The sequence below is a fragment of the Oncorhynchus mykiss genome, chromosome 12, assembly GCF_013265735.2.
Source record: "Oncorhynchus mykiss isolate Arlee chromosome 12, USDA_OmykA_1.1, whole genome shotgun sequence".
Classification (NCBI taxonomy): domain Eukaryota; kingdom Metazoa; phylum Chordata; class Actinopteri; order Salmoniformes; family Salmonidae; genus Oncorhynchus; species Oncorhynchus mykiss.
The window spans coordinates 29,447,944-29,473,862 of NC_048576.1; the positions used below are offsets into that span (position 1 = coordinate 29,447,944).

The 25,919-nt window shown below is 43.6% G+C and overlaps 2 protein-coding genes and 1 pseudogene across 2 annotated transcripts; 2 read left to right on the forward strand and 1 right to left on the reverse strand.

Moving 5' to 3' along the window:
- Positions 1–12,410, forward strand: LOC110537378 (ribonucleoside-diphosphate reductase large subunit). Its single transcript, XM_036937354.1, has 18 exons — positions 1–146; positions 1,840–1,928; positions 2,029–2,206; positions 5,332–5,492; positions 5,586–5,625; positions 5,811–5,973; positions 7,577–7,718; positions 7,973–8,056; positions 8,273–8,434; positions 8,536–8,615; positions 8,702–8,903; positions 9,796–9,945; positions 10,067–10,288; positions 10,422–10,498; positions 10,666–10,801; positions 10,939–11,034; positions 11,199–11,387; positions 11,651–12,410. Exons 1-18 carry the CDS (start codon positions 128–130, stop codon positions 11,837–11,839), a joined length of 2,379 nt encoding a protein of 792 aa, XP_036793249.1. The 5' UTR covers positions 1–127; the 3' UTR covers positions 11,840–12,410.
- Positions 7,752–7,873, forward strand: LOC118937927 (annotated as a pseudogene).
- A 5,525-nt stretch (positions 12,411–17,935) lies between the features above and the next one.
- On the reverse strand, positions 17,936–25,258 carry LOC110536839 (short transient receptor potential channel 2-like). Its single transcript, XM_036937355.1, has 13 exons — positions 24,898–25,258; positions 23,053–23,745; positions 22,555–22,755; positions 22,209–22,373; positions 21,885–22,059; positions 21,512–21,712; positions 21,102–21,264; positions 20,860–20,952; positions 20,560–20,752; positions 20,221–20,348; positions 19,852–19,924; positions 19,631–19,763; positions 17,936–19,430 (listed from the first exon to the last, which is right to left on the reverse strand). Exons 1-13 carry the CDS (start codon positions 24,910–24,912, stop codon positions 18,223–18,225), a joined length of 3,441 nt encoding a protein of 1,146 aa, XP_036793250.1. The 5' UTR covers positions 24,913–25,258; the 3' UTR covers positions 17,936–18,222.
- Between the last annotated feature and the right edge of the window lie 661 nt (positions 25,259–25,919).

A 25,919-nucleotide genomic window follows, 5' to 3' on the forward strand; every position in this document is an offset into this window, starting at 1 on the left:
TCCTCATTTGAAGTCAGCAGCGGTTGCTAGCGTAAAATATTGTACCGCTACATTCTAAGCTATATATAGTATTCGTGTTATTCTTATATTTCGCACTTTCTCTGGCAAGAAAACAACCCTTGTCAACATGCATGTGATAAAGCGAGGTAGGTCCTTTATGGTAGGAATGATAGCAAGTTATTGTACTTGTCATTTGTCTGTGTCTTGATCTCATGCTTCTTCGTACAAGCAAGCTTGAGTATTTTACTGTAGTTAGTATATACTTTCAAATTAACCACGTTGAATGACTTCGCCTAGTTTGGTTGCTAGCTACTGTCAGCTGGTTGGCTAATCTAGCTTTCTGCGTAGCTATAATGCTAACCTAGTAATCTAGTCAGCTAAGGTTAGTTAGCTATAATATAACACATGTAATGTTGTTGGCAAACAGTAGTTATCGCATGTCAGTATTAATTGAACATATTTTTTGAAGACCACGTAGCTAATTTAGTTACTTAAATAACTTCACCCACCAATTCAGAAATCGAACTGAACGCGTTAACTAGATCAAGACAGGAATGCTCAGTCTTTGTCAAACTTGGCGCCTAATTGTTAAAAATGTTGGTTAGCTAACCTCTACATAGGTAATTTGATTGGAAGTGATTTATTATCCCATCAATTAAGTAGTCAGTAGCTACAGTAGCTAACTAACGTTTTCAAATATTTCAATTTTGTTACTTTTCCCCAAAACAGCTTTCTGGTTTACAAAACAGGACGTTAGCAGGCTGAACAAACATAAACGCAACATGTATTATGTGTTATAATATAAGGTTCCAGAAAATGTACATGTGCACAAAAAAATGTGTTTCTCTTAAATTTTTGTGCACAAATTTGTTACCATCCCTGTTAATTTTGCAGAAGTGTGCAATTGGCATGCTGACTGCAGGAATGTCCACCAGAGTTGTTGCCAGAGAATTGAATGTTCACTTCTCTACCATAAGCCACCTTCAACGTCGTTTTAAAGGATTTGGCAGTACGTCCAACTGGCCTCACAACCGCAGACAATGTGTATGGCGTGTGGGTGAGCGGTTTGCTGGTGTCAACGTTGGTAACAAGGTGCCCCATGATGGGGTTATGGTATGGGCAGGCATAAGCTACTGACGACAAACACAATTGCATTTTATCAATGGCAATTTGAATGCACAGAGGTACCGTGACGAGATCCTGAGGCCCATTGTCATGCCATTCATCGGCACCATCACCATGTTTCAGCATGATAATGCACTGTGCCATGTCGCAAGGATCTGCACATAATTACAGGAAGCTGAAAATGGCCCAGTTCTTCCATGGCCTGCATACTCACCAGACATGTCACCTATTGAGCACGTTTGGATGCTCTGGATCGACGCGTACGGCAGCGTGTTCCAGTTCCCGCCAATGTCCAGCAACTTCGCACAGCCATTGAAGAGAAGTGGGACAACATTCCACAGATCACAATCAACAGCCCGGTCCACACCAGAAACCGACTGGTTTTCTGATCCATGCCCCTACTTTATTTTTTATTTTTAGGTATTTAACCTACAAATACATATTTGTATTCCCAGTCATGTGAAAGCCATAGATTAAGGCCTAAAGAAGTTATTTCAATTGACTGATTTTCCTTATGAACAGTATCCCAGTAAAATCTTTGAAATTGTTGCATGTTGTGTTTTTATTTTCTTATTCTGCATAGATACTAGTCACGAGTTTTAAAGCTTTGGGGAAATATGACTGAAGTGAATGTCAATGTTCTTTTTCCATGGCACACATTCATGTTATTGAAGTGATTTCTGACTAACACTTCAGTCTTTACATAATTTTCAGATGGGCGCCAAGAGCGTGTCATGTTTGACAAGATCACCTCCCGCATCCAGAAGCTGTGCTATGGACTCAACTCTGACTTTGTCGATCCAGTAAGTTGACATTTTATGTTCAATGTATTTCTATTGTTTGTCAATTGTAGCATTTTCTGTGTGCACCATAACCCTATACTCTGCCTGTTAAACCTTTCAGACCCAGATCACCATGAAGGTCATCCAAGGTCTGTACAATGGGGTCACCACAGTGGAGCTGGACACGCTGGCTGCAGAGATCGCTGCCACACTCACCACCAAACACCCAGACTATGCCATCCTGGCTGCCCGCATCGCAGTCTCCAACCTGCACAAGGAGACCAAGAAGGTTTTCAGCGGTAAGTCTCTCTCGCACTTGCTCTCTCTCAAACTGTAATTCTTCTGACCTTTGTTCTAAAAGTTATGCGTACTGCTCAGTTATCAGGCTCGGTCAAAGTAGCATATTTTAAGCCACCACATTCACTGGCTCAGATATCCCACTTGTAGAGGGGAATATGGTATATAACAGACCCATGCTTGGAAAGTATGTTTAATAATATGCTCATTTAGATATTGACTCAAATTCCCTGCACCATATTGATCAACAATCCTGCCCACCGGCGCAATTGAAATGGAATTGTATTTAATTTCTGGCTTCTCACTGACTGTTTTTGTGAAACTCAATACAATTGAAACCAATGCTAGTGTATGTACAGTGCATTTGGAAAGTATTCAGACCCCTTTAAAAATATATATATATATGTTACAGCCTTGAATTAATAATTTTTCCCCCTTATCGATATACAAACAATACCCTATAATGACAAAGTGAAAGCAGGTTTTTGGAATTTTTTGCCAAATAAAATAAACTTAAATACCTTATGTAAATAAGTATTTATAGACACTTTGCTACAGTATGAGACTCGAAATTGAGCTCAGGTGCATCCTGTTTCCATTGATCACCCTTGATGTTTTTCCAACCTGTGGTAAATTCAATTGATTTGACATGATTTGGAAAGGCATACACTTGTAAGGTCCCGCAGTTGACAGTGCATGTCAGAGCAAAAACCAAGCCATGAGGGTGAAGGGATTGTCTGTAGAGCTCCAAGACATGATTGTGTTGAGGCACATATCTGGGGAAGGGTATCAAAATATTTCTGTCCCGTTGAAGGTTCCTAAAAACACATTGGCCACATTCTTAAATGGAAGAATTTTGGAACCACCAAGACTCTTGCTAGAGCTGGCCGCCTTCCCAAACTGATCAATCGGGGGAGAAGTACATTGGTCAGGGAGGTTGCCAAGAACCCGATGGTCACTCTGACAAAGTTCCTCTGTGGAGATGGATGAACCTTCCAGAAGGACAACCATCTCTGCAGCACTCCACCAATCAGGCCTTTATGGTAGTGGCCAGACTGAAGCAACTCTTCAGTCAAAGGCTCGTGACAGCCAGCTTGGAGTTTGCCAAAAGGCATGTAAATGACTATCAGACCATGAGAAACCAAGATTGAACTCTTTTTCATGAATGCTAAGTGTCACCTCTGGAGGAAACCTGCTACCATCCCTAAGGGAAGCGTGGTGGTGGCAGCATCATGCTGTGGGGATGTTTTTCAGCGACAGTGACTGGGAGACTAGTCAGGATCGAAGGAAAAATGAGCGGTACAAAGAGATCCTTGATGAAAACCTGTTCTCAGCACTCAGGACCTCAGACTGGGGCAAAGGTTCACCTTCCAATAGGATAACCACCCTAAGCACATAGCCAAGACAATGCAGCAGTGGCTTTGGGACAAGTCTCTGAATGTCCTTGAATGGCCCAGCAAGTTCCTGGACTTGAACCTGTTTGAATATCTCTGGAAAGATATGAAAATAACTGTGCAGCGACACTCCCCATCCAACCTGACAGAGCTTGAGAGGATCTGCAGAGAAGAATGGGAGAAACTCCCCAAATACAGGTGTGCCAAGCTTGTAGCGTCGTACTCGGCTGTAATCACTAAAAAAAGGTGCTTCAACAATGTACTGGATTAACGGTCTGAATACTTGTGTAAATGTGATATTTTATGTAATAAAAAATATATATTTTGAGTTTTTTTGTCATTGTGTGTAGATTGAAGGGGGGAAATTATTTCATACATTTTAGAATAAGGCTAATGTAACAACATTTGGAAAACGCAAGGGGTCTGAATACTTTCCGAATGCACTGTAAATACACCTGCGTTGCTAGAAGCACCTAAGAGTCCCAATGGCTGAAGTCAGGCCTAGTGCTCGAGTTCTGGTCCAGGTGCTCAAGTCTGAGTTTAACAAAGTATACCACATTAATATTTAACAACTTATGTTCTTTAGACATTTGGTGTTTTGGTTAGGCCCACTGCTGTTTTTATTTTTTGCTTGCTTGTTTGCTGGCTCGATGATCATCTGTTGCTAGATTTGCGCCTGTATTGTTTTGGCAGAAGTCTGTCAACAACTAGTGGCTAGTGGATTTTTCATGTGAGCATTTCCTTCTGTTGCACAATGGTCATATTTGCCTGAAATATGCAATAGCTTATGAAAAAATTAACGTTCTCACACATATTTAAATGATTATATATTTCTTTACCTTTTATTTAACTAGGCAGTTAAGAACAAATTCTTATTTTCAATGACGGCCTAGGAACAGTGGGTTAACTGCCTTGTTGAGGGGCAGAATGACAGATTTGTACCATGTCAGCTCGTAACCTTCCGGTTACTAGTCCAACGCTCTAACCACTAGGCTACCCTGCCGCCCCAATATAACGTTCAATAGGTATGTCAAATTTGTACAGGTGTTTTGACGGGATGAATGTTCTCTAGACTGAATTGGCTATTTCTCCTGTCAGATTGATCAGAGTATTATTTGCAATAATTTTAACAGGCGCTCGGCTACTTTTTTTTGTGATGGCCCACAAATATTTATATTTTTAATGTTTATTCCAGAGTGTGAACTAAAGGGAGACATGGGAAAGTGGGAGCGTAGAGAGACACTACACGTTCAAAGACAGCCTACTTTTCAATACTTATGGGAAGAGACTTCTACTTTTAAACTCAAGAAACAAACAGCTTCATGAAATGTAAAACAATAGTATTAACTAGGCAATGCTAAATAGTAGGCTGGTGGTTACAGGGACGTGAGTTGCTTGCGTAATGTCTAGCCTACGGTTGGTGGCGGAGTGGAGCCTGTCTGCCCACACTCATTGCTTGTGTCACCGAAGTTCACCTTCTGATATGGGCTGCGTGTGCCGGTGTGGCGCATCAGTCCTATTACTAGAGAACAACCCTCGCTGCTCTGCGTACCCAGTGCTGCTAATATTCTGCTTATCATAGTAGCCTTTCCAGTGCAAATGCAAGTCCGATTCACCAATGGTAGTCAAAAGTCATGAAAATCGGAACTCGAGTCAGTCCTGGGCTTGCGTACTACAGCACTGCAAACTAGTGTATCCGAAAAATCTTATTTTCTTCGTCAATGCTGTTGCAGATGTGGTGGAGGATCTATACAACTATGTCAACCCGCTAAACAAACGGCACTCTCCCATGGTCGCCAAGGAAACACTCGACATTGTCCTAGAAAACAAGGACCGCCTCAACTCGGCCATTATCTTTGACCGGGACTTCTCCTATAACTTCTTTGGATTCAAGGTAATTTTTACAGTACATGGTTTATGAGCAATAGCAATTTAAGTCAATTCTGCAATTGTAGGAGAGTAAACAAATTTGTATTTTTCTACATAGACACTTGAGCGGTCCTATTTGCTGAAAATTGATGGGAAAGGTGAGTTGGCTCATAGATACATAACCTCCCTGTCAGAATTGACTTCTTTTCATGACATGAACATATTGGATTAGGGCTCATCACCAGGGACACTTGGTCAAACAGACACATTATCGGAGCAACGTGGAAATATGTGGTTCAGATGAGCTCCAGCCGTCATGCTGATCTGTCCTGTTATTGTGTAGTTGCTGAGCGACCACAGCACATGCTCATGAGGGTGGCAGTTGGGATTCATAAGACTGACATTGATGCTGCCATCGAGACTTACAACCTGCTGTCAGAGAAGTGGTTCACCCACGCTTCCCCCACACTCTTCAATGCTGGCACCAACCGCCCACAGCTGTCTAGGTAAGCGCTTACTAACAGCCATCCTACTATAAGCCATTCCTCAATGTAATGGCTATGATTACTGAATTATAAACTCAGGAAAAAAAAGAACCTTCCCTTTTTCAGGACCCTGTCTTTCAAAGATAATGTGTAAAAATCCAAAACACTGTTTCCCATGCTTGTTCAATGAACCATAAACAATTAATGAACATGCACCAGTGGAACGTCGTTAAGACACTAACAGCTTACAGACAGTAGGCAATTAAGGTCACAGTTATGAAAAGTTAGGACACTAAAGAGGCCTTTCTACTGACTCTGACAAACACCAAAAGAAAGATACCCTAGGTCCCTGCTCATCTGCGTGAACATGCCTTAGGCATGCTGCAAGAAGGCATGAGGACTGCAGATGTGGCCAGGGCAATAAATTGCAATGTCCGTACTGTGAGACGCCTAAGACAGCGCTACAGGGAGACAGGACGGACAGCTCATCGTCCTCGCAGTGGCAGATCACGTGGAACAACATCTGAACATCACACCTGCGGGACAGGTACAGGATGGCAACAACTGCCCAAGTTACACCAGGAACTCACAATCCCTCCATCAGTGCTCAGACTGTCCGCAATAGGTTGAGAGCGGCTGGACTGAGTGCTTGTAGGCCTGTTGTCAGGCAGGTCCTCACCAGACATCACCGGCAACAACATCGCCTATGGGCACAAACCCACAGTTGCTGGACCAGACAGGATTGCCAAAAAGTGCTCTTCACTGACGAGTCGCGGTTTTGTCTCACCAGGGGTGATGGTCAGATTTGTGTTTATCGTCAAAGGAATTAGCGTAACACAGAGGCCTGTACTCTGGAGCGGGATCAATTTGGAAGTGGAGGGTCCGTCGTGGTCTGGGGCGGTGTTTCACAGCATCATCGGACTGAGCTTGTTGTCATTGCAGGCAATCTCAACGGTGTGCATTACAGGGAAGACCTCCCTGATGTGGTACCCTTCCTGCAGGCTCATCCTGACATGACCCTCCAGCATGACAATGCCACCAGCCATACTGCTCGTTCTGTGCATAATTTACTGCAAGACCGGAATGTCAGTGTTCTGCCATGGCCAGCAAAGAAAGAGCCCGGATCTCAATCCCATTGAGCATGTCTGGGACCTGTTGGATCAGGGGGTGAGGGCTAGGGCCATCCCCCCCCAGAAATGTCCGGGAACTTGCAAGTGTCTTGGTGGAAGAGTAGGGCAACATCTCACAACAAGAACGGGCAAATCCGGTGCAGTCAATGAGGAGGAGATGCACTGCAGTACTTAATGCAGCTGGTCGCTACACCAGATACTGACTGTTTGATTTTGACCCCCCCTCCCTTTGTTCAGGGAAACATGTATGTGACTAACAGAAATTGAATAATTTCTGTGGAACTTGTTCAGTTTGTCACAGTTGTTGAATCTTGTTATGTTCATTCAAATATTTACGCATATTAAGTTAGCTGAAAGTAAACGAAATTGACAGTGAGAAGGCGTTTCTTCTTTATTTTTTGCTGAGTTTAGAAACTATAGACATAGACCGTTCCAGGTGCAAACCAGAAAGGTGCTTGATGGGTTTTATATGGGTTGTCCTTGTTGATTTTCAGCTGTTTCCTGCTGGCCATGAAGGACGACAGCATCGAGGGCATCTACGACACCCTGAAGCAGTGTGCCCTAATCTCAAAATCAGCAGGGGGCATCGGAGTGGCAGTCAGCTGCATCAGAGCCACGGGCAGCTACATCGCTGGGGTGAGGATCACACGGTCGCGTTTTATAAATAAGACTGGCCCTTGAGGCGTTGCAGTCTGACTGTAAGTGTCGAGCCTGTGTCATGAGGGGCAGAGAGTGATGGCTATGTCTACTCCAGCGAACCAGAACAGTGGACGATTGATTGCTCCGACATGGTGGGGGAAGGCGTTTTATAAATAACCAGAAATGCCTTTTCATTGTAATGCTTGGCAAGTCTCTCATTAACTAAGGCTTTTTACATGTTTATTTTTCAGACAAATGGCAATTCCAATGGGCTTGTTCCCATGCTCCGAGTGTACAACAACACAGCACGCTACGTGGACCAGGGAGGCAACAAGGTGAGAAAGAAATTAGATTTGCTAGAGGTTGTGTTATTGACTCTGGCCACAGGATGACCTCACAGATGTGCATTAGCGTTCTGTGCAGAGATAACCCATCCTCTACACCCAAGGCTGATGGCTCTGAGAACATGCATACTGTCTTTCAGACTGTGGCCTGTGTTTGCTGTACATTCATCAGACAGTTAACGCCCTCTCTCATTCCCCTCTCCTCAGAGACCTGGTGCGTTTGCCATGTACCTGGAGCCGTGGCACTTTGATGTGTTTGACTTCTTGGACCTGAAGAAGAACACGGGGAAGGAAGAGCAGAGGGCCAGAGATCTGTTCTACGCCATGTGGATCCCTGACCTCTTTATGAAGAGAGTGGAGAGCAACCAGGTATGCAGCGGAATTTAGTGATAAAGAAAGGAATATGGAATTGTTTTATTTCTTTTTGATATCTTGAAGATATCAGTACTCATGGTGTATTGTACCAACAGGACTGGTCCCTGATGTGCCCCAGTGACTGCCCTGGACTGGACGAGTGCTGGGGGGAGGAGTTTGAGAATCTCTATACCAGGTAAGACTGGTATAGAGATACATACCAGATATATATACCAGTCTCAGCTTTGTGTGCAGTGTCTCACTGGTCCTGTCTTACCCCAGGTATGAGCAAGAGGGTCGTGTGAAGCGGGTGGTAAAGGCCCAACAGGTGTGGCACGCCATCATTGAGTCCCAGACTGAGACGGGCACCCCCTACATGCTCTACAAGGACGCCTGCAACAGGAAAAGTAACCATCAGAACCTGGGAACCATCAAGTCCAGTAACCTCTGTACCGAGATTGTAGAGTACACAAGCCATGATGAGGTGAGGGAAACAGATTACCTAAACTTTTGGAACTACTGAGGCTGTGTCTGAAATGGCACCATATTTATTTTCTCCCAGACAATTGGCAGGTGCCAATTTTATTCATCTGCTTTTTTAAATGATTATTATCATCAAAAGCTGGCTATTAACGGCTAATGGAAACCTTTAAAAGCTGGCTATTAACGGCTAATGGAAACCTTTAAAAGCTGGCTATTAACGGCTAATGGAAACCTTTAAAAGCTGGAATCCTTCAGTGAATGTAATGTCATGTAAAGGCACTAGGTGATGTGTGAATGTGATAGAGGGTGCGTGTTGTGTATTTTTGGGGGGCAGCATGTTTGCCTACTTGCCAAAAATATGTGGGGAGAAACTCCCCAAATATAGGTGTGCCAAGCTTGTAGCGTCATACCCAAGAAGACTTGAGGCTGTAATCGCTGCCAAAGGTGCTTCAACAAAGTACTGAGTAAAGGGTCTGACTACTTATGTAAATGTCATATTTTTATAATTTTGCAAACATTTCTAAAAACCTGTTTTTGTTTTGTCATTATGAGGTATTGTGTGTAGGTTGAGAAATATTTAATCCAATTTAGAATAAAGCAGTAACATAACAAAATGTCAAGGTCAGAATACTTTCCGAATGCACTGTAGATTTTATGTAATTGTTTTTGCTCTAGTACACCGAAGAAAATGATGCGAGTACTCAGTCAAAAATGTAAATGCCCATCCCTACTATCACCCAAGGCTGCTTTCTGAGAATATCCATACTTAATCCCAAAACATTTTGAATGACGTCCTTCGATTTGTATATTGTTGAAAATAAATGTTGATCACACAAAACAGCTGTTTTTAAAGTGTGATGCTAATCTATCTGGCTCCTGTTTCCCAATCTCAGGTGGCAGTGTGTAACCTGGCGTCAATCGCCCTCAACATGTACGTCACCCCAGAGAAAACATTTGACTTCAACAAGCTGGCCTATGTCACCAAGGTCATCGTTAGGAACCTCAACAAGATCATCGAGATCAACTACTACCCTGTGATCGAGGTACAGTCTATAATTAAATGTAGTGGTACTAATAATGATCAGCAAGACAGATGATTCTACAAGTTATGTCTTCATGTTGACCTGTAACTGATTTCCCATGCCGGTTGTTCTTTCTAACTAGGCTGAGAACTCCAACAAGCGCCACAGGCCCATTGGTATTGGTGTCCAGGGTCTGGCTGATGCCTTCATTCTGATGCGTTTCCCCTTTGAGAGTGCTGAGGCCCAAAAGCTCAACACTCAGATATTTGAGACCATCTACTACGCTTCTCTGGAGTCCAGCTGTGAGCTGGCTGCTGAGCTTGGTCCCTACCAAACCTACCCAGGCTCCCCTGTCAGCAAAGGAGTGAGTACCACCACACTAAAACATAACTGGGATGTTAGATAGTGTGTGTAGGATTTCTGTTTTTGGCTAACTTGTTAATTTCAGGCCTTTCTGGTTGGTGTCTTGTGCTTAAACAGTTAGCATTTTTCCTTAGATCCTTCAGTATGACATGTGGGACAAAACCCCAACTGACCTGTGGGACTGGAAACTTCTCAAGGAAAAGATTGCCAAGTAAGTTGTCAACCTTGTCCTCCATTTTACCAATGCAACTACAGTTAGTCTCAACACATACATTATCAACCAAGCCCTCCATGTGGACTTATATGTCCTAGCCTTTGTCTCATCACCACTTCACTTACACCCCCCCCCCCCCCCCCCCCCCCCCCCTGCTTCTCCAGGCATGGTGTCAGGAACAGTTTGCTGCTGGCCCCTATGCCCACCGCCTCCACAGCCCAGATCCTGGGCAACAATGAGTCCATCGAGCCCTACACCAGTAACATTTACACCCGCAGAGTCCTCTCTGGGGAGTTCCAGGTCAGTATCACTCTCTGGGGGTTCCACAGACACTTAGACCTCTGCTGACATACACAGCATACTCAAACACTTTAAGGATTTGAGTAGGGGTGTGTGTGTGTGTGAGCGCTAATGTTTTGGTTTTGTGTCACCTACAGATTGTGAACCCCCACCTGTTGAAGGACCTAACAGAGCGAGGGCTGTGGAACGAGGAGATGAAAAACCAGCTGATTGGTCAGAACGGATCCATCCAGGTGAGAACCCAGACCCATCACATTACAGCTCTAATCAATGAAGAGCAATTGGAGTGCAATTATGCCCTATTGACTGTGTGTTATGTCATGTGACTTTTTGTTAGATTTGAAGTGTTATCCTTTTCAGTAGTCATTGTCCTAATTACATTGTTACTTGTCTTTAGGGCATTGCTGAGATCCCAGATGACCTGAAGGAGCTGTATAAGACTGTGTGGGAGATCTCCCAGAAGACTATTCTGAAGATGGCTGCTGACCGCGGTGCCTTCATAGACCAGAGCCAGTCCCTCAACATCCACATCGCTGAGCCCAACTACGGCAAGCTCACCAGCATGCACTTCTACGGCTGGAAGCAGGTGAGTCTGCTTGACTATTGAAATCTATAGAACACTACATGGTCCCAGCCCAGGGCTATCCTCAACCCTGGGCTAAAATGGCTGCTCGAGGCGTTGCTGTCCGACTAAGTGTCGAGCCTGTGTCATGAGTGACAAGCCGACATCTACGCCGAGGACCCTGGACAGCTGGCACTTGGAGTGATTGATAGCACTTTTGGGGGGGCTGGCTAGGGAGGATCAAAGCAGTGCTAAATATAAACCGAACGCTGCTGTTCTTTTCTCAGGGTCTGAAGACAGGCATGTACTACCTGAGGACCAAGCCTGCAGCCAACCCCATCCAGTTCACCTTGAACAAGGAGAAGCTGAAAGAGTCTCTGTCGGTTAAGAACGAGGAGGAGATCAAGGAGCTCAACAGAGCCGCTATGGTGTGTTCCCTGGAGAACCGTGACGACTGCCTGATGTGTGGCTCTTAGACCGGCCCCTAACTCCCTCTCCTATCCTCACTTTTAGTTAATTAACTATTGCGGTGGACCACTGAACTCCTTAATATCATTGAACCCCACGCTGATTGTCTTTAGGCCAGTTAATGGCATATTTATCTGCCCTGATGTCAGATCATAGGCTCACGCTTGGGGTTTATAGATCAGGCTATTATGGTATTTTTGTGGGCATGCTACTGTAGCCTAAGTAGTGCTGTACATGGTGCGCTTTTCTCTGCCTTATCACAGATTATTAACTGTAGGCAGTCTTCTATTTATTGCTCTTGGGTACACTGTCTGCTTGATTTGTATAGAATTCTGTGTTTAAAAAAAAAAAAAATGAAAGTGTGAACTCTATTGTTAGTATGTAAATCTAAGGATTTCATCATTTGAATTTCATTCAAGAAGTTAACTTCAATGGTGTATTCTTTGTATTTTACCTGTGGGGTGGGTGCTTTGTAATTAAGTTTTGACATTCATGCAATGTCCTGTGGTACTTATGGTAAGGTATACAGTACTTCAGTGACCATTTTAGCATGTAAATGTTGGTGGGGCAAAAAAAAAACGACATAACACTAAACTAGACATTTAATTGAACTATAACGGTGCCCACAAACTGTTAGGGCCTATATAAAGCTGCCCCAACATCTTACCACTGCTTCACCTAGGTATCAGCGGAGCCTTGTTTGGCAGCGAAACAGTTCATTCAGGCACATTTACTGACCTTTATTTTATTTTTTTAACATAGCTGACTTGCTAAAAACAAATGTGGGTTCTACTGATAATTGAGATGTACAAACTATGGCATAAGGGGACAACGAGCGGATAAGAGGCAATCCATAATTCCGATTTAAGGCAATGAACAAGCTAGGATGGACGTAGTCAATATATTTGCTCAGCACTTTTGACATTTTCAGTGACAGAACTCAAAACATGGGCCCTTAGTGTTCTCCCTGTGCACCGGGTCAACCGTAGGATAAATAAAGGGGACATATAAGTAGACCATGAAAGCTCTTACAATATTTGATTACATTACTCTAAAACAGGCTATAGGCTACATGTGCATCACCAAGTCTCAACTGTAGGCTATGTTATGAGGTGAAAAGGGACCAAATTATTAGGGTGAGAAACATGGGCTACTAACAGCTTATTACACAACATACTGTAGCTAAGTAATACTATCTCCCTGACATTACATTTATGCAGCGGTATACATTTTTGGACTCACCTTATTGTACTGTGCTCACTTGAACAGGAATGTGGCGTGGCTGTCCTTCGTGGGCAAATTGTGTCAAACTGTGTGATAAGTCTGGCATTCTCTGGATTTTTGGTGCTTTCAAAACAACTGGGAACTCGGAATAAAACAAGGTCAAATCATGACGTTAGTGATCTTCAGATCTGAGCTCCAGAAAGATATTTTACAGTTCCGAGTTTCCAGTTTTGAAAGCGGCAGAAGTCGTGATGGAATGACAGCATGGCCAATGTTGAATGTTTATCCTTACTAAGATTGGAAAAGAGACCCATAAACCCAGACTTGGACCACACATCCACTCCACTGAATAGCATGTTAGTGATTGCTTTGCCATGCTTGCAGTTAGCCAATGATTCCTTCCAAACCACTCATTGTTGAATTTGCGATTTCTAACTTGTCTAATGTTTATGGCCGATGAGCACTGATACGTTTTAGCTATAATTTCTCTTCATATGACAAGGATTGAAAAGGATTTGCCAGTAGATTGTCGACTTGATTCAAGATGACTGCTAGCTTGCTAGTTAAGATTTTGAAAGTATGATGTTGACATGATCAGTCCAATCAAACCTACTGTAGATATGTAATTTTATCTGTGGCCAATGACCTTGAGCCTTCTTGGATGGGCACTTCTAATGTAACTCTATGGCAGCACCCATGGGGCTTGCTTGAATATTCAAGCTCTCCCTGTAGATTTTGCAGTGACAGTGTCCCCATGAGTGACAGAACACTGAGCCACTAGAGAACATTACCAACCCCTACACTCTGTATTTTCCTCTGGCTGCCCCACCACCACAGAAAGCACTGCGGTAGGCTGAAACACCTGCATTTTGTAACTGCCTTACTCAAGAAAGCAAAAAAGAGACCATGTTTGAATGCAGCTTTATTAACTCAATATTTGTATTTATTTATTGCAAACTGATATGTGACATGTATTAATGCCAAAATAACATGCAAAACAGGTAATATGAAAATAAAATGAATTTGTATTATTATTTATTACTTTATCTAAACCGGTAGGGCTCTGCCCTGAATGACGGGTCGCTACTGCAGTAGTTAAGCAATACCAGTACATGGACACAAGGTACTTGATGGGCATTGCATTAGGAAGATGGGGCTTCTTTCACTCTGGATCTTCTAATCCTAAATCCAGAAGTGCTATAGTGAGTGTTGGGCCCAATCCCAAATGGACCCCTATGCACTTGTGGAGATCTGAGAATGTTATTGATATTGGAAAAGTTCTTACACCGGGATACTCAAAGTCAAACGTAAAAGAATAATTATCAGCGTGCTGGAGAGGTTCCAACCAACTCAATGCACCATAGTACACGTCTGTCAGAAGCTCTTCCTGGGTAGACCCAGCAGTTGTCTTCTATACGGCTATAAACAGACAAGTTATATTTGCATGTGATGGGTTCGGATTTTAAATATTATTAATCATTAGTTATGTTAGATACATGAGCAGTGCCATAGGGTTTACACCAGAAGTTAATGGTTATGGTGGGTGCAATTAAGCTTGGAATGTGCTGAGTGCAGGGGGAAAAGTCACATGTGGCAGCACTGATAAAGGGAGAGACCTGTGGATGAGTGAGGAAGGGGGTAGAGGTCGCCGTAAGGGAGAAGGAACAGTTTATTGCCTGTATAACCATTTCCTGCCTAGTAATAAAGATGTAATGTTTAAAGAGGAAGATACCACTCAAATTGGGGTATATGTCTTTGTTCAGCTGTTCAATCCTTTGGGGTGAATAAACTTGGTTTAAGCTTTCATAGTGTCTGTAGAGTTCTTACTCTGATATTTAGAGCCTAACACATGATTTAGCATAATTAATTCATCATTACTGTTTTGTTTCATTCATGTGACCGACCAATACTGTTTCATAACGTGAGTTTGTTCTCAAAACAAGGTCTGGGCATACTGCCAAATTGCAGCTACTGATAAGAGGATTTGTTCAGTCAACCACTTGCATGAACACAGAAATTGGTTTATAGAACAGCACTTAAATAGAACACAGAAATTAGTTATAAGAAGAGCACAAATTTCCATGACAGAAATATGGCAAAACTTCCACTTAGAATATCAGAGGGCAAGTTGGAGCTATTACTATATTGCTTACACTCGTCAAATCCTCTGATCTTCACAAGTGGTAAGGGATCCATTTGGGATTGGGCATTCATTTCTATGACAAACCCCTAACAAAGGTATTCAAATAACTTTATCAAGCACATGTATTTTTTTTATTTTTAAATGCAGTTTAAAGTGCTTAGCAAAAGTAAAAAGTGAAACCATTTCTAGACAAATATTAAATTAAGAAAAAATATACAACTGGACCTGAGAGACCAATGCAGCAATAAAGATAAACATGGATTAAGTAGATAATAGCTAAAACAACAAAGCACCCTAGGTAAAAGCCCAGAATTGTGTGAGACATTCTACAAGTGAGACTCAACATAATGTACAGATGGCGGCATCTCCTAGAAATGTATAGTAAGATGTCCTATTGGTTGGAAGTTATGTATACATCCGCATATGAAGGCCTACAATCATTCAATACATAGTAGTGCAAGTGCTGATCAAATCTAGGGAGGGTTTAGATGTTTAGCTAGAGCTCCGTGATGGGAACAGTGGGATGATATCAGCCCATCCCTGATGCTACATCAGCCTACTGTGCCACTGGGAGCTAAAGGCCAGGTGGGTTTTTTTCCACAGTGGAGGAACTCCGGTGTTGTGTGAAGCCTGGGAACGGGAGGGAATGTGATGCTCCAGGTGATGAATTAATGAGCTGCTGCGGCAACCTCTGGGGAGAGGAAGGTGTTCTGCAAGCTGAGACCTGCGCAAGGCAACATAAAGATACAAACAGACTAAACCAGCCTGATGAGGGGGCAAGGGGGAATGAGGAAAGATTAATCATCTTTACCAACAAGGAAGAGACTGTCAGAGCTGTATACAGTGCATTCGGAAAATGTTCAGACCCCTTGACCTTTTCCACATTTTGTTTCATTCCAGCCTTATTCTAAAATTGATTAAATCATTTCCCCCTCAAACTACACACAATACCTCATATTTACAAAGCAAAAACTGTTTTTTTTAGAAATGTAAAAAAAAAAACTGAAATATCACATTTACATAAGTATTCCGACCCTTTACTCAGTACTCAGCACCTTTGGCAGCGATTACAGCCTCGAGTCTTCTTGGATATGACACTACAAGCTTGGCACACCTGTATTTGGGGAGTTTCTCCCATTCTTCTCTGCAGATCCTCTCAAGCTCTGTTAGGTTGTTAGGGAAGCAGTGCTGCACAGCTATGTTCATGTCTCCCCAGAGATGTTTAATCGGGTTCAAGTCCGGGCTCTTTCTGGTTCACTCAAGGACATTCAGCGACTTGTCCTTAAGCCACTCCTGGTGTTGTCTTGGCTGTGTGCTTAAGGTCATTGTCCTGTTGGAAGGTGAACCTTTGCCCCAGTCTGAGGTTCTGAGCGGTCTGGAGCAGGTTTTCATCAAGGATCTCTCTGTACTTTGCTCCATTCATCTTTCCCTCGATCCTGACTTACTTACTGACTTTATTGTCCTCATGGGGAAATTTTGTTGCAGTGTCATGTCCTCATTTAAAGTAGCATTTAAATACAAAACAAAAATGACAATACAACTTACTGACTAGTCTTCTAGTCCCTGCCACTGAAAACATCCCCACAGCATGATGCTGCCACCACCATGCTTCACCATAGGGATGGTGCGAGGTTTCCTCCAGACGTGACGGTTGGCAATCTGTCCACCCTACCATAAAGGCCTGATTGGTGGAGTGCTGCAGAGATGGTTGTCTTTCTGGAATATTCTGCCATCTCCACAGAGGACCTCCCTGACCAAGGCCATTCTCCCCCGATTGCTCAGTTTGGCCAGCCGGCTAGCTATAGATAGAGTTGGTGTTTCCAACCTTCTTCCATTTAAGGATGATGGAGGCCATTGTGTTCTTGGGGACATTCAATGCTGATTTGTGCCTCGACCCAATCTTGTCTCGGGCGCTCTACAGTTAATTCCTTCGACCTCATGGCTTGGTTTTCGATCTGACATGCACTATCAACTGGGATCTTACAAAGACAGATGTGTGCCTTTCCAAATGAAGTCCAATCAATTGAATTTACCAGGTGGATTCCAATCAAGTTGAAGAAACATCTCAAGAATGATCAATGAAAACAGGATGCACCTGAGCTCAATTTCAAGTCTCATAGCAAAAGGTCTGAATACTTATGTAAATAAGGTATTTCTGTTTTTTATTTTTAATGCATTTGCAAAAATGTCTAAAAACCTATTATGGTGTATTGTGTGTAGATAACGTAACAATGTGGAACGTAACATAACAATGTGGATAAAGTCAAGGGGTCTGAATACTTTCCGAATGCACTGTAGCCAGTCTTCCTGAAATAATTTACCTTTTAATTTATAAGGAACACAAGGACACAATGTATATTTTGGGTATTTTAATATTGGTTTGAAAAGCTATATTTAAAGTGAGATAGCTTTTTGTAATATATACTAAACAAAAATCTAAACGCAACATGCAACTATTTCAAAGATTACAGTTCATATAAGGAAATCAGTCAAATTAAATTAATTAATTATACCCTAATCTAAGGATTTCACATCACTGGGCTGGGCGCAGCCATGGGTGGGCCTGGAAGGGCATAAGCCCACCCACTTGGGAGCAAGGCACAGCCAATCAGAATGCATCTTCCCCCTCTAAAGGGCAGAAATACTCCTCCGTTTCATCAGTTGTCCGGGTGGCTGGTCTCAGATGATCCCGCAGGTGAAGAAGCCAGATGTGGAGGTCCTGAGCTGGCGTGGTTAAAAGTGGTCTGCGATTGTGAGGCAGGTTGTAAGTACAGCCAAATTCTCTAAAACAACGTTGGAGGCGGTTTATGGTAGAGAAATGAACATTCAACACTTTACATGTTGCGTTTATATTTTTTTTCAGTATACACATCTTCGAATGGTTTGTACCTCCTTTTACAGCAAAAATGTTCCTATGCTACCAACTGCAAGTGTATATTGCTGCGTTGATGTAAAGCATCTCCTGTGGTCAACCAATTACTGTACTATGGATTTGACTGAAACAATGCTAACTGGCTGACACCTCTAATCTGGAGATGATGCACTCAGATATGCGGGTCTCATTGGTCCTCCATTAATGGACCCCTCCCCTTCTTGTGAGCCGAAGCCAGTGTCCTGTGAGCTGCTGCTGCCGGTCGGGGAAGGAACCACCTTCTCCCCCAGGATATTCACCCCAGCCCTGGCAGTATTCTCCACCACCACCATGCCAGCCTTGGCAGCCTTCCTCTCAGTCACATTCTCCTCGACTGCCCTCCCCTCCCCCTTATTCCACCTCTCTGCCACGTTGATCTTCCCCACCACTCTTTTCTCCTTTAGTTCCATCGCTTTGACCTTCCTCTCTACCTCTTTCACATCTTCCAATCCCATGTCTACTTTACCTTCATTCCCACATCCTCCCATTTCATTAACTGTTTTGTCACCTCCTACAACTCCTTTGTCCCTGATTGTATTATCCACACTGCTATCTACCTTTTTCCCTTTGTCTTTCACTTCCATCCTTACTTCTGCCTTACTGGCCTCTCCCTCCACCCTTTTCTCCACCATCTCATTGGTGCGTGCCTTATTTATCCCCTTCTCCCCCTTCCCGTCACTGTTGCCTCTCCTTTCCATCTCGTGCTCTGTCTCCTTTACCATTTCTTCCACTCTTACCTCTCCATTTCCTCCATTTTCCATGTTCTGCTCTGACTCCTTCACTACCTCCTCCACCCTTCTCTCTCCCTTCCTTCCATCAGCTCTCCCCTCCTCCATCTTCACAACATCCATGTCTCCTACCTGTTTCGTCCCCTCTGCTCCATCTAGCCCCACATCCACCTTTACTTCCTGTTTGACCACCATCCCTCCATCATTTGCCTCCTCTTCCATCTCCACTTTTTTGTCTAGTCCCATTGCTGTCCTTCCATCCTTTCCTATTTCTACCTTTCTGTCGTGTTCCACCTCCATCCCTTTGTCATCTAGCATCACCACTGCTCCAGCCTTCTCTTCCGCTACTTTTCCCTGTTGTCCCACCTCCACAGTCACCCGTAGAGGTGTGTGTTTGTTGTCCAGCCTGTTGTCGAACCCCCTGAAGTTGTTCTTGGCTCCCATTATGTATTTCCCCAGGATGGAGGAGCCATCAGTGTTGGGGATGTCTCCTGCAGCCTGGCCAGAGTCCACCAGAACCTGCATGATGGCCTTCATCTCAGCATGCAGCCTGCCCACCACCTTGTTTAGCTCTGTGATCCGATTACCCACATCTGAGGAGGTAAGAACAGACCAAACCAATGACACTGAATGCACCACAATGCTATTTACATACATACAGTACTAAACAGAGTATGTGTGTGTGAGGCCAAGTCAGTACTTCCTCTCTGTTTAACTGACCTTTAACACATAAACATGTCTTAACTGAAGACTTGAAGGCCCTAAGGCTGGGTCAGGAAACATGATGTGTTACCTTTTCTCTTGGTCTCCTCAAACTTCCGACGTTCAGACTCAATGTAGCGCTGCACCAGAGCCCGTATCACCTGCTGGCGATAAGGTATCTGGTTCTCCCCCGACCCTCCACCATCCACCTCCTTCCCGTTCGACTGGACAACGAAGGGAACAGACACATTCTCATTGGTCTGCATTCTGTATGTCAAGGCCATGTCAAATGAGCTGAGGTGGAGTTCTTACCATGGAGGTTATGGGGGGATAGTCTGGTGTCGAGTTCAAAGTACAACAGCAGCAGATCTGACGAAAAATACCCCTTGGATAAACATGAAAACAGGAAATATGAGACGAAACTGACCTTTGAGATAGAGGTTGTTCTATTGTAGGTAGAGGAATTAGGCTGTATAACAGTATAACCTACCGTAGGGCTCTCCAGCCCTGTTCCTGGAGAGCAACCGTTCTGTAAGTTTTCACCCCAACCCTAATCTAGCACACCTGATTCTAATAATTATCTGGTTGATAAGCTGAACCAGGTTAGTTATAACTGGGGTTGGAGCGAACACTTACAGACGGGTAGCTCTCTAGGAACTGGGTTGGAGACCCCTGACCTACCGTATGAGGTAGAAAAAGGCCTTAGGTGAGGGGATGATGTTGAAGGGGACAGGCATAGTGAGACCTTCTCGGAAGTAACTCAGATAGAGCTTGGATCGGGCAAATTTCCACTCAACGTCAGCATCATCCTGAGAGAGGACAGGTACAGAAAGCAGCAGTCAGGGCACATTCTAGAATCCCTTCTAAACTTTACTGTGTAATCATAAAGGTCTATAGTTTAAGCTTTGAAACAGTTTTATCTGCTACAGCGGAATGCAGTTTCTTCCATTCAAAGGCATCTGTCCTGCCCTTGAGGTGGACCAACTGAGAGCCAAGTTTCCTGAGTGCAATCTTTCTCACCTCAATCTTCTGGAAGGAGTTGGTGATCATTGCAATGAGCATGTTGAGTAGCACGATCACAATCACCAGGGTGAAGATGCCGTAAAGGATTCTGCCCACAAACTCTGCAACCACAAACTCGGGCATGTCCACATAGTCCTGGTTGGCCACCCCAAACATGGTCCAGAACAGGAAACGAAAGGTCTCGTTAAACCTAAGGAATGGAGTTAGGGTCGGGAGGTTTATGATTGTCATAATGATTTAATAAGATAATTATGGAGCTATGTAGTTAAGTATAGTTTACTTTAAAATATTCTTTACCTTCCAAGATATGGTTGGGTGACATAAGGAACATAGATGTTATTGATACCACAGAGGAAAGCAGTTCCAATAATCATCAATATGAACATGAACCTAGGGAGAGAAAAGAGACTCGTATCTATCAACCAACCAATATTGGTTCATTTTGTGAGGAAAACAGCACAATCACATACAGACAGTACCTCACAGTATATATTGCACAACATCTCAGTGGACAGCATAGCCTGAGCATTTCATCCTACCTCATCATGTCATCGATCATCTTCCCTATGGAGATCTGGAGTGTACCCAGAGACTCCTGTGCAGGCAGGATGTAGGCCAAGCGGGTGAAGCTCAGCATACTGGTCACTGCAAACAGTACCTCAGCTATGAGCTGGGGGTCCTCCTGATGCCAGTCCTGGCGCACTACAGGGCAGTGGCAAACAATATTAGCCAGTTTTACCCCAGGAAACATGAACATGTATTGCAGGATTGGGGTCAATTCCATTTCAATTCAGTCAATTCTGGAACAGGAAATAAACTGAAATTCCTGTTTACTTCCTGAATTGAAATGGAATGGACCCCCATCCTGGTAAAACGCCAACTTCAAATCTAACACCATGATAATGACCCAAATCCATGTCTCTGGTTGAATAAAGCCTCCTTCTCTCACCAGTCTGGGTGAAGTAGGCACACTCCTCAGTCCCGTCAGGGGCCTGGCACAGGAAGTGACCTTTGAGCATGATGAGGACACGCAGAGTGAACGAGGCCAAGTACATGCTGAGCACCATCATGTCCATGCAGTTCCACCAGTCCAGAAAGTAGCTCCGCAGACCTTCAATCCACACCTCCTTACATTCATACCAGAAGAACCCTGTAGATGATAGACAGTACAATATGGAGGACTTTTCACTTGACTGATAACTGCTGTATGCCCAATTGTCAATTTCCCCATTCGACCATAAAGGAAAAACTGTATAAATATTGGTATTTCAATATTCATAGTAATAACAGAGTCTGTGTTAAGGGAGAAATAGCTAACCCACCGACCACCCACACCATGTGGAATGAGCTGTGCAGAATATTCTGCTGACGCGAAGCAAACTGATCTCTGTACAACTCCATGGTGATGGACTCTCCCAACAATGTGATGAGGAACCACATGTAGGAGGCAGAGTGAAGAAGGAACTTGATCACCGGAATCTTCAGTATCTTTCCCACCTGAGAGAAACACAGTAGAGTACATACAAAGCAAAATCAAATACATGAGAAAATGTACCCATACATCTGCAGGCCCAAGACAGACCCACACAGAGTCACACAAGGCCCATACAACATCACTACCTTTACAGAACTTGAGGCCATCTGACCTTGGACTTGGGTGCAATCCAGTAGACGAGGCAGAGGAGGGGCATGGTGAAGAAGATCCCCACAGACACCAGCAGCTTCCAGGCCGTCTTGCTGCCTCTCCAGCCAGACAGGTTCCCACACCATATAGAAGACAGCACCTGCTGGCAGATAGGGTGGGCTACAAACTAGAAAGAGAGAAAGAGCGGCCACAATTCACAAACAGGACATATGGAGAGGAATGCACCTTTCACCTCACTGAACATGTTCAGCAACCCAAATAACGGCACTCAGAATCTAGGTCTATGTACAGTATAAATACCCAGGGATGGTCTTGTCTACTAGCTCTGTATATTACTGTGGCTCTACCTGTTTTTGGTTGCGGTTGACGGCAAGCCTCAGGCGGGTCAGGTTGGGGATGCCCTCCTCGAAGGCCTGCTGGTCAAGGGCGTCCTGGCTTTCATCTCCACAGCTGTTCAGGATGGTGGTGACCTCACTCTGGTTACGGCACATCCCCAGCAGCTCCACCGCAAACTCCTGGCACAGCTCCTCCAGACCCAAGTACTGAGGCTGGGGGAGAGAGAGAACACAAACAATCACGCAGATAAACAATCTAATACCACTTCACATTACAGCACCGAATAAAATGGTAATGGTATGGTAACAAGTTATAGTTACTCACAAGGAAAACATTTATTTCCCAGGATAGTTATATTCATGTTCACGGGTAATCTCAGTGAACCCAGAACTACATTTGTGCGTCCTTTATGTTTACGTAGTCTGTCCACGTGAGATTTGTTCCAGGGTAATACACCACATACTTTGTGCAGAGGGACTATATGGGCATAAGCACAAACAGGATCTAACCTTGAACTCGGGTTCCTTCTTGGAGAGTTTGCGTAGCTCCCTGCTGAGACCGAAGGCACTGAGCATGGCGTCCTCTGAGGTGATGGACAGGTAGGCCCGGCTGGCAATGCCACGGTAGGTGTTGATGCGAGACAGGGAGAACTTCAGCAGGTCATACTGTCGCCCGTTCCTACACTCTAGACAGGCACAGGAGATCTTGTGTGGCCGTGGGATGATGTGGCCCTTCTGGGTCAGCATGGTGACAATCTCATACAGGTCCTTCTGACAGGCCAGCGTCAGCGGGGTCACGCCTGGGGCGAACTGCGAGTCGTCGATAGAGTGGTCGAAGATGGCCAGGGAGAAGGATCGCACATCCATCTTGTTGCCCTTCTCCTGGTCCAGGCGGTCGAGGAGCCTTTTCACCACGCGGGGCTGGTTGGTGTCCACGGCAACCAGCAGAGCTTCATGGATCTGGCGAAAGTCAAACTTGATGCCCTGGAGGAGGGCGTCCATGGTCTCCTCGTTGCCCAGGCGGATGGACAGGTTCAGGGCCTCTCTCCACAGCCGGTCCTCGGAGTCGTCCAGCTGGCGGATGATACCGTCACCAGTATTCAGCAGGCCACACACCATCACTATGTTCCCCTCCTGGATGGCACTGATCAGCTCCAGAGGGAAGCGCATCTTCTTGTTCACTATCTCCCGCCATTGCTCCGGCTAAAACCACAAGGAGAGGAGCTTATTGCTTTAATGTCTCCAAATCTAAATGACATTAATCCAAACTAGAATCCTTAGTTGCTACATCAATTTTTTTTATGTATAAATTAATGATATATACCCATTGATTCTGGAAGAAAATTACTTATAACTGCCTCATGAGCTTAGTTCAACTATCGTACCCCATCAGAACCCTAAATATGAGCTTGTTTTACTCCTGTTTGTAAACAACGTAAATGTAAACAATCACTGTATATCTTCAAAACATAGTAAAAACTATACATTTGATATCATGGGTAATCAGTCCTTACGTGCATAGCTCCGTCTATACATTTGATATCATGGGTAATCAGTCCTTATGTGCATAGCTCCGTCTATACATTTGATATCATGGGTAATCAGTCCTTATGTGCATAGCTCCGTCTATACATTTGGGGGTGGTTACATTTCTCCATCCAAATCCCTTAACTTTTTTGCTAAACAGGGGTGTGGAAAATGCTTTGTTATTGATTCCAATTAAGGATTCTAGCTTTAATTAATACAAATGTTTATTATACAATAGGACACACATCACAAATAATTTGTCTGCCCTGGGTAGCCTAAACAAGAACATTGACATTCATAAATGGGATTACCAAGCAGGTATTATACAGTAGGACAAAATTATAATGCAATTAATAACTTAGCGCCTTGGGTGTGAGAAAAAAAATCACTTTACAAATTAAATGAATTATTATCTGAGCATTTAACAGGAATTTATACTATGAGAACATAAGTAGAAAACATGTAATATTATTTTGAGGCCCATCCCTAGATAGAATGGAAAGATATCGCCAAGACCATCAGTGATAATGACTTCTATTCTAGTACATCTGGTCACATTCATTCCCAATGCCTTTTTCTTTCATTATTTGCATACAACAAATATTTGCATCTTTTTAATCGTTTGTAGAGCACTTTGGGTTGCAACGTGCAAATAATGTAAGAAAGGAGCTTTACAATTGAAGTTTATTAGTATATGTAATATGAGTATTATAAGCAGACAAATTCTATTACATCATTGTTTTTATTATGTTAGAATACAGACACATTTCAAATCGATTTCTTAACATCATCTTTCTTTTCTATGAAAAGTTTTTCAAATACACTCACTGTGAGGTTTTCCATGTTTCTTCAGGAAAATTGACCGATAATGGAGTAATTGTCCCTAGTGTGAAGATGACCTCACATTATTGGTGGAAATCCAAGGTCCCCGGTTATTCTTGAGGCTGAGAAGAGTAGACGAGAACAGCAGTGGGCTCCGCTGACTGCTGTTTTGGGCTCCGTCAGTGTGCAGAAAATGGATCACTGTGGTCATGTGCTCTCGGCTGACTACACAGAGCTAGGTTAGAATGACTCCCCACAAACCAAATAACACATCTCTACTCCCCTGGGACAGGACCAATTAAAAAGCAACCATTTCAGTGTGTTTCATGCCTGGCTAGGCCCAAACCAGACAGTGGCCCTTGCCTTCCTTACCAAGCCTCTATTAAAACGAACACTGCAATGCTCCCCAGTGGAAACGCTGCAGGTGAGATGGCTGTTAACTAACAGGTAGCAGCAGTCATTAAAGTTCCCCGTGGGACAAGTTCAGAGTGGTGAAAAAAAACAAGGAGCAGCCAACAAGACAAGATAAATCAATGAATTGAATTGATTATTCCGATTATGATTGATTACTTCTGAAAGAAATGTACTGAACACAGTCTATTGTTGTTGTTTATACTATACAATATGTAATAGATAATCATTAGCAGACATATGTAAACAGTGCAAGCAAGAACAAACTGAGCCTTCAATGAGCTCAGGAGAGAACCAAACACTCAGAGCAGAGTGGGGAATAAAGGGAGGCAGAGAGAGGTTATTTTCAACGAGTATATATCTACAGAACTAGTCAGTAAAATACAAATGTACATACAGTATATTAAAAACGATAGCATATCCACATTTGCAGCACTGCCCACTAGATAAAAGCAGAAACATGTAAATATACAATGCAGTCATTCCTAGTCCACCCATTTGACATGGGAGTCCACGTGGTCTCCATCTGGATGTGGGACAGAGGGAACCTGAAGGAGCAGAAAGGGCAGTAGTGTTGTCATGATACCAACATTTTTACAAACGATACCGAGTAGTAT